General features: G+C 49.0%; 1 protein-coding gene across 1 annotated transcript in view; it reads left to right on the forward strand.

Moving 5' to 3' along the window:
* FKBP15 (FKBP prolyl isomerase family member 15) overlaps positions 1–12,343 on the forward strand; it is a 35,456-nt gene that overhangs the window by 5,431 nt on the left and 17,682 nt on the right. Inside the window, exons 6-14 of the mRNA XM_054393290.1 lie at positions 1,481–1,579; positions 2,532–2,681; positions 3,947–4,015; positions 4,919–5,062; positions 5,749–5,894; positions 7,054–7,111; positions 8,116–8,235; positions 9,018–9,117; positions 10,189–10,292. Coding sequence (XP_054249265.1) covers positions 1,481–1,579; positions 2,532–2,681; positions 3,947–4,015; positions 4,919–5,062; positions 5,749–5,894; positions 7,054–7,111; positions 8,116–8,235; positions 9,018–9,117; positions 10,189–10,292 — 990 coding nt within the window. The remainder of the gene's footprint in view (positions 1–1,480; positions 1,580–2,531; positions 2,682–3,946; positions 4,016–4,918; positions 5,063–5,748; positions 5,895–7,053; positions 7,112–8,115; positions 8,236–9,017; positions 9,118–10,188; positions 10,293–12,343) is intronic.

Consider the following 12,343-nt stretch of genomic DNA (forward strand, 5'->3'; position numbering starts at 1 on the left):
CCTCATTGCTCTCTACAGCTCCCTAAAAGGAGGCTGGAGTGAGGTGGGGGTTGGGCTCTTCTCCCAGAGAACAAGTGGTAGGATGAGAGAAAATGGTCTCAAGTTGGCCCAGGGGAGATTTAGGTTGGATATTAGAAGAGATTTCTTCACTGAAAAAATTCTTAAAGCCTTTTCAGTCTCCCCAGGGAGACTGTGGTTGTATCCCCATCCCTGGAGGTGTTTAAAAGAGGCAGAGATGTGGTGCTGAGGGTCATGGGTTAGCCCCAGCCTTGGTAGAGTTAGAGAGTGGTTGGACTCAATGATCTTAAAGGTCTTTTCCAACCAAAAAAAATCTGTGATTCCATGTGTATGTTGTGGGAGGTAGATTGTTGTCTCTAGATCACAGAGGAGCTGCTGTGAGTTCTGCAGTCGTACAATGAATAAAACAGAACAAAATTCCCTTTGCTACTAATTTATAGCTCAGTGACTGAGGGGACAACCCAGCAAGCAGAAGGAAATGCCAGTAAGGAAATGTTTTCTCTCAGAAATCTGCCACTCGGCATTTTCCTTCTGATAAAAAGGTTTGGAGCATTGGAAGGCCTAAAAAAAGATCTCTCAGGAAGTTTTGTTTTCTGCCAGTTTTACAGAAAACTTGTGTGATGATTTGCTGCTTGTCATCAGGTGACAAAACATTTCTTGGTTTGATAGATAGAAATTTTATTCTGAAATAGGAGATTTTCAGTCCAAAGTGCTGACCAAGATGTCAGCTGGGGAGGGACTTTGGACAAGGGCTGAGAGCGTCACGACAAGGGACAATGGCTTTGAGCTGGGAGAGGGGAGATTGAGACTGGAGATGAGGAAGAAATTCTTTGCAGTGAGGGTGGGGAGACACTGGAACAGGCTGCCCAGGGAGGCTGTGGCTGTCCCCTCCCTGGAGGTGTTCAAGGCCAGGCTGGATGAGGCCTTGAGCACCTTGGGCTGGTGGGAGGTGTCCCTGCCCATGGCAGGGGGTTGGAACTGGATGAGCTTTGAGGTCCCTTCCAATCCAAACTATTCTCTGATTCTTTGTAGTTCCATAAGCTCTTCTTGCAAGATTTCTGGGTTATGTAGTCAGCTTCTGGTGAGTGGATTCTTAAAAGTAAAGGAGAGACTTTTCCAATTGATTCTGAAAGTCTAAACATAATCAGTACTTACAAAAAGTAGATTATTTACACTTAAATCTCCATGTAGAGAATCTAGCTTCAAAGAAGCTCCTGAAAGCTGTGACATCAGTGAAGACCTTCATGTTTGCTCATGTGTTTGAGTTACAATAATTCCTCCATGATAACAAGCACATAAAAGCTAATTTGTGCTTGGACTAAACTTAGTTGTTATTCCAGCAGGATTCTTCCTCTGCCTACTTGCAGTAGCTCTTACTTGAAGCTTCTTTTGAATATGGATTTTGATTTCAGTTGATTGCATCTTTTGATACCTAACCCAGGTCTGATTTCTTTGCCCACAGGTTCAACCCAACAATTACAGTACCTTCTATGATGATCAGAGACAAAACTGGTCCATCATGTTTGAGTCAGAAAAGGCAGCAATGGATTTCAGCAAACAGGTAACTACCCTTTTGAGGGACAACTTGTTTAGAACAGCAGACACATCAGGGTGTATGTCTGAGAGCACCTTGCTGAAGGGTTCTATGTCAGTTGGACTTCACTGAAGGTCAGCTTTGAGAATCTGCACAGCTGTGACTGAGGCAGATCTGTGATGGACCTGCCTGAGTTTGATCATTAGATTCATAGAACGGTTTGCGTTGGAAAGGATCTTCAAGCTCATCCAGTGCCAACCCCTGCCATGGGCAGGGACACCTCCCACCAGCCCAGCTTGCTCAAGGCCTCATCCAGCCTGGCCTTCAACACCTCCAGGGAGGGGGCAGCCACAACCTCCCTGGGCAACCTGTGCCAGTGTCTCCCCACCCTCACTGCAAATAATTTCTTCCTCATCTCCAGTCTCAATCTCCCCTCTCCCAGCTCAAAGCCATTGTCCCTCATCCTGGCACTCCCAACCCTTGTCCAAAGTCCCTCCCCAGCTCTCCTGGAGCCCCTTCAGGTCCTGGAAGGCTGCTCTGAGGTCTCCCTGGAGCATTCTCCAGGCTGAACACTGATCTCTCCCAGCCTGTCCCCACAGGGGAGGTTCTCCAGCCCTCTGATCACATCTCCAGCAGTTCCAGGTCCTCCTTGTGATGGGTGCACCACAACTGGATGAAGTGCTGCAGGTGTGGTCACAGCAGAGCAGAGGGGCAGAATCACTTCCCATGAACAAGCCCAGTTACCTCTGCTGGGATTTTTATCAAGACCCTCAAGTGGTGTAAGCCCAGGGGTGGTCTGTGGGGCAGGAAGTATTTACTCAGCAAAGTTCAGCACAAGGGACATGGAGCTCACCTCACAAGCACAGCAGTAACCTGGGTTTGATCAGCACTGAAAGAAAAGCATCAGATCTGTACCATCATAGTGGAACCTGCTGCTCTGCTCTGCTGACCAGAGACCCCCTGGGCTTCCCTCCTGCAGGTCTGCATTGCCAAGTGCAACAGCTGCCCAGCGCTCGACTCCGTCCTCTGCCAGGATCTCCTGCTTGGAGAAGGGCAGGCAGCAGAAGGAGGAGACTCCCTGGAGGTGGCCTATACAGGTTGGCTGTTCCAGAACAATGGCCTTGGACAGGTAAAGATGTTTCTGCTGCCTCCTAATACCAAGTGAGTGTGACAGGAGCCTGCCACATCTAGCATAGCATCACAGAACCCCCTTTAGGCTGGAGAGGACCTTCAGGATGCCAGCATTGGTGCTGATGTTGAAGGTGTTTTTGCAGTCATGGCACCATGAGTGAGGTTGTGTGTTACCTGCAGAAAACCCCCCATTAGGGTCAGAAGGTTGGATGTTAATGAATGCTAATGAAAATGGTGAGAAGGGACATTGAAGACTGGCTCCTTGAGGAGCCTTGTCTGATGGAAAGCACATCTCCAAATGGTAAAAGGATGAGATTGCTTTGATATCCTCCTCAGCTATGTCCAGTCCACTTGGCTAATAAGCAGAAGAAACACTTGGATGTTTCAAAGCCTTACCTTTAGACACTGTTCCTCATTTTACTGTTGGTGAGGTTCGTGCCAAAGGGTTTTGCATTTGCATCCATCTGCAGGTGAATCTCTTTGATGTGAAAAAGGACTTTGTTTTTCACCTCCAGGAGAGGTTTTTGGTTTTCCTGGTCTGCCTGGCTTGTTTCTCTCTAGGTGCATAGCAGAGCTCACTTCTAAGCTCCTGAAAGATTTGTTCACCTCTATGTTTTAAAGTCCCAAACTCACAGACAGTTGTTTGCTGCTTGCTAACAACCCCGTGTGTAGTGTTTTATTTGCCCCTAAACATGTCATGGAGTCATATAATGGGTTGGAAGGGACCTGCAAAGGTATCCAGTCCAACCCCCCTGCAGTCAGCAGGGACATCCTCCACTAGATCAGGTTGCCTAGAGCCCTGTCCAGCCTCACCTTGAATATCTCCAGGCATGGGACCTCATCTACCTCCCTGGGAAACCTTTTCCAGTGTTCCAGCACCCTCATGGTGCAGAGGTTGTTCCTAACACCCAGTCTAAATCTGCTTTGCTCTCATTCCAAAACATTGCCCCTCATCCTGTCACTGCAGGCCTTTGCAAACAGTCCCTCTCCAGCCTTCTTGTAGGCCCTGTCCTGATCCTCAAGCTCAGAACAGTTTTAAAGCCTGAGTCTCCACCTGTAATTTCAAGTCACTGTGGTGTGCAGTACTCTAGAAGCTGTAGCCATACTCTGCCTTCTCTTGAGAAGGAATTTTGGAAGTAGCAGAATGGGAATTAGCATGTAAGAGATTGTGGGAGCCTCTGGAGTGTGTGAGGTGGCATTGGGAGTCGTGAAAGAGTTGGGAATTGCAGGTAATTTGTGGTCTTTTGTTCTTTAACTCTCTAGGTGTTCGACTCCAACCTTAACAAAGACAAGCTGCTGAGGCTGAAGCTGGGATCTGGCAAGGTCATCAAGGTAGAACTTCTGGGGCACTTCTATTGTCTCACAACTTTGAGTTCCAGAAGGTCTTGTTCAGGATTCATGTATGCTGGTTGTTTCATTTGCTAGGAAGCAGAGTAGCAGCGACTCACTCAAACGTCAGCTTCACTTGCACAAGCAGCCCTCTGTCCTTGGCAGTGGCAGTGTTGGCACTTGGGGGCATGACCTGAGTGATCATGGAGATGTTGGGTGGAAGGTTGGACCTGATGATCTTAGAGGTCTTTTCCAACATGTATGATTCTATCACAGTACCACAGTATATTAGAGGTTGGAAGGGCCTTCCAGAAATCATCCAGTCCAACCCCTCTGCCAGAGCAGAATCACCCAGGGTAGTCTACACAGGAGTGCATCCAGGTGGGCTTTGAATGTCTCCAGAGGAGGAGACTCCACAACCCCCCTGGGCAGCCTGCTCCAGGGCTCTGTCATCCTCACTGTAAAGAAGATTCTCCTCATGTTGAGGTGAAATCTTCTCTGTTCAAGTTTGTATCTATTGTTCCTTGTCTTCTTACTGCACACCACTGAAAAGAGATTGGCCTTCTGCACTTGACACCCAGCCCTCAGACACTGATCAGATCCCTCTCAGCCTTCTCTTCTCCAGACTAAACAGCCCCAGGGCTCTCAGTCTCTCTTCAAAGGGGAGCTTCTGTGGGAGCTCCATCCTTATTCTTAAGTTCATTTTGCAATTAGTGGTCATTATGATTCATTGTAAGACAAAGGTTTGGTGCTGCAGTCTGAAAATAAGAAAGATTTGACAAAAAAAAAAAATCTCCCTTAGTGTTCTGAAATCTTCTATAAGGAGTTCTTGAGGCTGTGCAATGAAGGAAACTAGGATGTCACTGATCAAACTGCTCTCTTCTGTTGTCTCTCTGAAAACCAAAGGGCTGGGAAGAAGGAATGATGGGGATGAAGAAAGGAGGAAGAAGGTATCTCATCATCCCTCCAGCGTGGGCCTACGGGGCTCAGGGAGTGCCTGGCCGTGTCCCTCCAGACTCCACTCTGGTCTTGGAGGTGGAGGTTCGCCGGGTGAGTGTCTGCTGCCAAGCCTCTCTCTCATGGCTGTGGGGTGACAGCCTCTGTCTGCAAGGCAAAAACAACAGCTCTTGGCATGAGAGCTTCAGCTCAGAAACTGTTAGGCACCAATCACCTCAGGAAGATATATACCTTTTGTTAAAAAAGACCCAGAACCAACCCCTAAACCCAAAAAAGCCCTCTAGGCTGTTTAGCAAAACACGGCTGGTTGAACTGTCTTGGGATCTTTCCATTGTCTTATGAGTCACCTGGGAAAACAAAATACTCATGAGGTGAGGAATGAGAGGATGTAGGGACTCAGCTTCTCCAGTTCTCAACCTGTTGCATTTTACTTGAAGTGCTGGCAAAGGAGTGGTCATCAAAAAGAGACAAGCTGCTGGAAACTTCTTGGGAACCCTGAAGGTTGAGGAGGGCAGATGGAGGCTGGAGATTAGGAAGAAATTCTTTAGAGTGAGGGTGCAAAGACACTGGAACAGGCTACCCAGGGAGATTGTGGTTCCTCCTTGGAGGTGTTGAAGGCCAGGCTGGATGAGGCCTTGAGCAACCTGGGCTGGTGGGAGGTGTCCCTGCCCATGGCAGGGGGTTGAAACTGGATGAGCTTTAAGGTCCCTTCCAACCCAAACCATTCTGTGAATCTATGAACCCAGAAACCCAGGATTTTTTGTTCCATGCTTTTCCAGGTGAAGCTGGTAAAGGAATGCCCTGCTGTGGATGGACAGAGTGTTAGCTCAAGGGATTCTGCAGCACCCTCTCCAGTACCCAGTTCAGATGGCTTCTCTGCAGACACTGGCTTGCTGCCTCCATCTAGCATACCTCCAAAGCCTGGGTAAGAAGCAGAGGGTTGAGACAACTCCTGTATTAAAAGCTGGCAATGGTTGTGTGGCACAGGGCTGCTTTAACATCCTTGAGCAATTGGGGGTCCTCTTTCTGCCAGCTTAGTGCAATCTCTGGTAGAGGAGCACTTGCTGTTGAGATTTGCAGGAAGACTTCTGCTGGAATACAGACTTCCAGAGGTAAAGAAATGGAAGTGGGCACAGGGGAAAGAACTCATTCCCCTGCAGCATTGCTGAGAGCCAGAATGATCAAGCTGTGGGGGTGCTGCTGCAACAGCTTGCTCATCTCAGGAGGCAGGGCTGTGGCAGGGCTGCTTCCTTTAATTGCAAATTTTACATTTTCATTTGTTTCATGAGCCTGGGAACTACTGGAGAGAGTCCAGCAGAGGCTACAAAGATTCTGAGGGGCCTGGAGCCATCTCTGTGAGGAGCAAAGGCTGAGAGCCCTGGGGGTGAGAGCCTGGAGAAGAGCAGCCCCAGAGGGAATCTGAGCAACGCTGGGGGGCAAGAGACTGAGGCCAGACTCTGGTCAGTGGTGCCCAGTGCCAGGCCAAGGGCCAATGGGCACAAACTGGAACCCAGGAGGTTCCACCTGAACAGGAGGAGAAACTTCTTTGGTGTGAAGGTGCTGGAGGCCTGGAGCAGGCTGCCCAGAGAGGTTGTGGAGTCTCCTTGTGTGGTGAGCTTTCAACCCCCCCTGGGCATTGTGCTCCTGGGCAAGCTGCTGTGGGTGCCCTGCTGGAGCAGGGGCTTGGTCTGGATGAGCTCCAGAGATCCCTTCCAACCCCCACTGCTCTGTGACTAAATTGACCAAATGGCTCAGACATCCTTTTTAGGGAGTTTAAACTCTTGCATTTTTTGTTGGCATGAGTAGTTTGTTATTGGACTTGGTTAAAGCTGTAGGAGAATGTGGTGCTTGCAGCAGTCAACAAAAATCATCTTTCTATCACCAGCTGTTCCCCAGCCATGGAACTTGCTGCTAAGGATGTTCTGAAATCTGGCTAATGGTGTAAAAGTAAGCTGAAAGACAAGCTTCTGACACAAGGCAAGGGTTTTCCTAGGGGGAGGTGTATTTGACAGTATTAAAAATGAAGTAAATTCTGCATTTCTGGTTAATCTCTGATACCAACCCAGCCCTGCTTGGCTTTCCAGGGAGCCAGCTGTCCGGGCCAAGTCCAACTCCATCAGTGAACAGCTAGCAGTAAGTGATGCTGTCTGCTTTCCTCTTCACTAAATTGCAACCTTAAGTAGAGAAGCTTGGTTGGTTTCACCTCTGCATTGCTGAAGATGAAGTGAACAGCATGAAAGAAAGATGCTCTGAAATGTTCACCTTTCTGACAGCTGAAAAGGGTCTTCTTGTTGAAGGGATTAGCAGAATGGGAGGAACTTGAGATCCCTTCCAGTCTAAGCCTGAACTTCAGTCCCATTTCCTACTCTTAAATGCAAAGTTACCTGACCCTCTGGGCACTCAAAAAGCTGGTTTGACCTCAGAGCTGCATTTCAGTATCTGAAGGGGGCCTACAGGCAGGCTGGGGAGGGACTGTGCAGAAGGACTGTGGGGATAGGACAAGGGGCAATGGTTTGAAAATGGAGCAGGGCAGTCAGGTTGGACATCAGGAGGAAGTTCTGCACAGTGAGGCTGGGGAGACACTGGAACAGGTTGCCCAGGGAGGTGGTTGAGGCCCCATCACTGGAGACATTCAAGGTCAGACTTGCTGTGACCCTGGGCAGTTTGATCTAGTTGGAGATGTCCCTGCTGCCTGCAGGGGGGTTGGACAAGATGCCCTTTGAGGCTGCCTTCCAACCTGATCTGTGAATCTGTGTTTGTCCTCTTGGATAAACAGACAAATGTAACCAGGAGTAATTGGGACATTCAGGAGAAGTTTGTGCAGCTGCAGGAGAAGAGTTTTTGCACATTCCTCAGGACAGAGAAAGCTGCTCAGCAGCTTCTTGAACACATTTTCTTGTTGCTGTGCTTTGTGCAGGGGTAGATTTTCTGTCTAATGACAGCAGTGTTACCTCAGGAGGACAGTGTATGGAGCAAGACAGCTTACCAAGTCCACACTGCTGTCATGTGTGCTTGAAAACCAGTTTGTCACATAGCCATTGAAAAATGGCAAGAACCAGTGTTATTAGAAGAATCTAATCCTGCCAGGTGTCTGAAGAGCCTGGGCTGGGAGACACAGGAAGAGTAACTGCAAACATTTCTTGTAGAATCCAGATGTAGCAAAGGCAAAGCTGATCTCTCGGATGGCTAAGATGGGGCAGCCCATGCTGCCTTTCCTTGCTGGGACAGCAGGCAGCCAGCTGGACTCCAGTGACTCAGAAATAGAGGTATGGCTCCAGTCACAGAAATGGGACTGCCTTGGATGCTTTTTCCTACAGTGGGAACTCCTTAAACTGGAGCCTGTAGCAAGAGCTCTCCCTTCCTACAGGACTCTGGTCCTGTGCCAAGAGGGTTTCCTTGTTCCCTTGTTTCTGTCAAGTTGGGTTGGGTTAATTGGATCACACCTAAGTGATCTTGGAGGCAAACAGCAGGCTCCTTCCCTTCTGCTCTACCGAGGTGAGACCACAGCTGGAGTGTTGTGTCCAGTTCTGGGCTCCCCAGTTCAAGAGGGACAGGGATGTGTACTTGAGAGAGTCCAACAGAGGCTAAGAGCATGGTGAAGGGACTGGAACATCTGTGTGATGAGGAAAGGCTGAGAGCCCTGGAGCTGGTTAGTCTGGACATGAGAAGGCTGAGAGGAGATCCTACTAATGTCTATAAATGTCTGAGGGGTGGGTGTCAAGAAGGGGCCAGGCTCTTTTCACTGGTGTCCTGTGATAGGACAAGGGGCAGTGGACACAAACTGGACCCCAGGAGGTTCCACCTCAGCATGAGGAGAAACTTCTTTACTGTGAGGGTGCTGGAGCCCTGGAGCAGGCTGCCCTGGGAGGTTGTGGAGCCTCCTTCTCTGGAGACTTTCAAGCCCCACCTGGCTGTGTTCCTGTGTGACCTGCCCTGGGTGCCCCTGCTCTGGTAGGGGGTTGGACTGAAAGATCTCCAGAGGTCCTTTCCAATCCTTAACATTCTGTGATTCTTTGGCCTTCCTTGTAACATGCAGAAATGTTTTTAGGATCCAAACACACTGAGGGTGACAGCACAACCAGTGGCTTCATCTGCAGTGAGACCATCCCAGCCAGCTCATGCAGTACTGCCCACAGTGTCCACACAAGGTAATGTGCTGCTGAGCCTGGGACTGGGGTAGAGAAACTTCTCTTCTTGGCAGGCTTCCAGTGGAAGGGCTGCAGGAATAGAGGCTTTATTTCAGGAACAGAGGGCCTGCAAGAAAGCTGGGGAAGGACATTTTACAAGGGCTTGTAGTAATAGGATGAGGGGCAATGGCTTTGAGCTGGGAGAAGGGAGATTGAGACTGGAGGTGAGGAAGAAATGCTTCACAGTGAGGGTGGGGAGAGACTGGAACAGGTTGCCTAGGGAGGCTGTGGCTGTCCCCTCCCTGGAGGTGCTGAAGGCCAGGCTGGATGAGGCCTTGAGCACCCTGGGCTGGTGGGAGGTGTCCTTGTCCATGGTATTGGGGTTGAAACATGGAATTGGGTGTTGACCTTTAAGGTTCCTTCCTTCCAACCCAAACCTTTCGATGAGTGTATGAACTGACAGCTTCTCTTAAGTCTTCCTGACACAAAGCTCCAGAGGTGGATTCATAAAGCACAAGACTTGAGTCCTTGGAGTATTTCCTCATTGTGATCTTGGGCACACACTGATGCTTGAGGAGGAGCAGCTACAGTGCCAGAGCTGCTTTGTCATCATGTGTGCTGGGGTGGCCCTCAGGCTTCTAGGACTTGTGATTTGAAAATCCTTTCCCTATTAACAGAATTAATTTGTTTGCTTGGAAATTATGGAAATATGGAGTTGAAGGGCATTGGAGTGCTGGCAGCTCTGGGGGGGGATTGACTTGTATTCTCAGGCTGGAGTGGAAGTGTCAGCTGCTGGTCAGCTGAGCAGTCTTTAAGGGTCAGCTTGAATAACATCTTGTGTCAGTGCACTTCAGAGCTGCCTTTGTTTGAATGAAAAGAGGTTGTCTAAACAGCTAGAGGTGGAATTCCTGTGGAAGATTGTTCCTGACCTTATCACTTCCTTGGCTGGATTGAATTTTCAGAGGGCTGCAAACATCTTGTCTAAAATTTGTGTCTATGTAGTGATTGGGGTTTTTTCCTTCCCCTTTCACACTGGGTGAGTTAATTTTTGGCTACTTTATGGTGTGCTGAATTTCTTTATTTCCTTTTCAGTACCTCAAGCATCTGGTTCTGCAGCCCCAGTGTCTTCTGCTGCTTTAATACCTGCAACCATCCAGCCCCATGCAGCTGTGCCTGGAGGAGCACAGGGCTTTCAGGTACCTAAATAGCATCAAGGAGAACATTGCTGCTTCTGGCCTTTCTCAGGAGCTTTGCATCCTTCCCCATTGCTGGGAGCAAGGGCTTCATAGCAGAGTGGGAATCCCAGGCTGCTTCCTGTGACTCTTCTCTGGCATTCTCAGGTTTCCATCACATGCCTCTTAGATTTTGACCAAAAAAAGAGCTGATTTTTCTGTTTGCTGTTGGCTTCTTGAAGTAAGAACTGAGCAGACTTGGGTCAATATCTGCTTTTGTAGTGGATAAAATGAAAATATCCAAGTATGTGCAGGGGAGGTGAAACCAAAAGCATCTGAGTTGAAATTTTTCTTGGCTGTGTTTTGTTTTCCTCTGAGAGCTCATTTGCACACTTCTCTTGTTTGTGGGTCATGGTTTTCATCCAGCAAAAGGAGAATCCTTGTAAGCTGTGTGCTGCTGCTGTTAAGTGGTGCAATATGAGCCAGCAGTGTGCTCAGGTGGCCAAGAAAGCCAGTGGCATCCTGGCTTGGATTAGAAATGCTGTGTCCAGCAGAAGCTCTGCTACCCTTAGGAGCTGATTCCAAGAGAGATGTCTCATAGAAGAGTGTCTTCTCTTAATGGCTTCCACATGGATCCATTTTAGAGCAGAACAGAACTGGCACCTTTTGCCCTTCAGCTCTCCTCTACCCCCCAGTGACAAACTGCTCAGAACATTCCATCACCTGTGTCCAGCAGGAGCAGGCAGGGGATTGTCCCAGCTCTGGGGAGGCTACACCTCGAGTGTTGTGTCCAGGTTTGGGCTCCTCAGTCCAAGAGAGATGTGGAGGTGCTGGAGCCAGGGCAGAGGAGGGAAAGGAAGCTGGGAAGGGCCTGGAGAAGAAATCTGATGAAGAGCAACTGAAGGAGCTGGGGATGGTTAGGGTGAAACAGAGGAGGCTGAGGGGAGACCTCCTGGCTCTCTACAACTACCTGAAAGGAGGTTGTGGAGAGGCTGCTGCTGGTCTCTTCTCACAGGTCATTAGTGACAGAACAAGAGGGAATGGCCTCAAGCTGTGACTGGGGAGGGTTAGACTGGACAGGAGGAAATTTTTTTCCCAGCAAGAGTGGTCAGGGCTTGGAATGTGCTGCCCAGGGAGGTGGTGGAGTCCCCAAGCCTGGGTGTGTTTAAAGGTGGTTTGGATGTGGTGCTTGGGACTCTGGTTTAGGGGTGAGCCTTGCAGAGTAGGGCTCTGGGTTGGACTTGGTGATCCTGAGGCTCTTTTCCAACCTGAATGTTTCTGTGAGTCTGCTTACAAGGAAGCTTAAGGGGCTTACCACCCACTGTTATTTTCCACTTGGTACAAAGCCTTTGTACAAACAATTCTATCAAGTCCAAACCCAAGCTGTTCAGTCTCTGCAGTGATTTTCACTTAGCTTGCTCTGTGGAGCTTTTGGCAATCAGTGGCTTGTGTTCAACAGACACTGTTTGTTTCAAAAAGGTCCATGCAGAGGAAGAAAACATTTGATAATGTTAATGATAAAGAAAAGATTTTATAACTGTAAAACAGACAAACAAAACCCAAACAAATCCCACACCCAACCCAAAACTGTTCTGCCATTGCATTGCCTTGGCTCTGCCTTTCCCTTGTGCTGGATTTGAGGAAGGTGTGGCAGGTCCAAGCTACACAAATTGGGGGTTTCTGTTGCCACAGAAGCTAGGCTTTAGGGTCGAGTTTTAGTCTGGCAGTGATTTGGGTGTGATGTTTTGAAAGTTTGACCCTTAATTCTTGATATTCATTCACAGATCCATAGAATCACAGAATGGGTTGGGTTGGAAGGGACCTTCAAGATCACCCAGTTCCAACCCCCTGCCATGGGCAGGGACACCTCCCACCAGCCCAGGGTGCTCAAGGCTTCATCCAGCCTGGCCTTGAACCCCTCCAGGGAGAAGGCATCCATGACCTCCCTGGGCAACCTGTGCCAGTGTTTCCCCACCCTCACTCTAAAGAATGAATTTCTCAGTCTCCCCTCCTCAAGCCTCAATCCAATTCCACTCAAAACCTTGTCCTGAGTTCTTGCAGGAAATTGGCCCAAG

The sequence above is a fragment of the Indicator indicator genome, chromosome 28 (assembly GCF_027791375.1).
Source record: "Indicator indicator isolate 239-I01 chromosome 28, UM_Iind_1.1, whole genome shotgun sequence".
Classification (NCBI taxonomy): Eukaryota; Metazoa; Chordata; class Aves; order Piciformes; family Indicatoridae; genus Indicator; species Indicator indicator.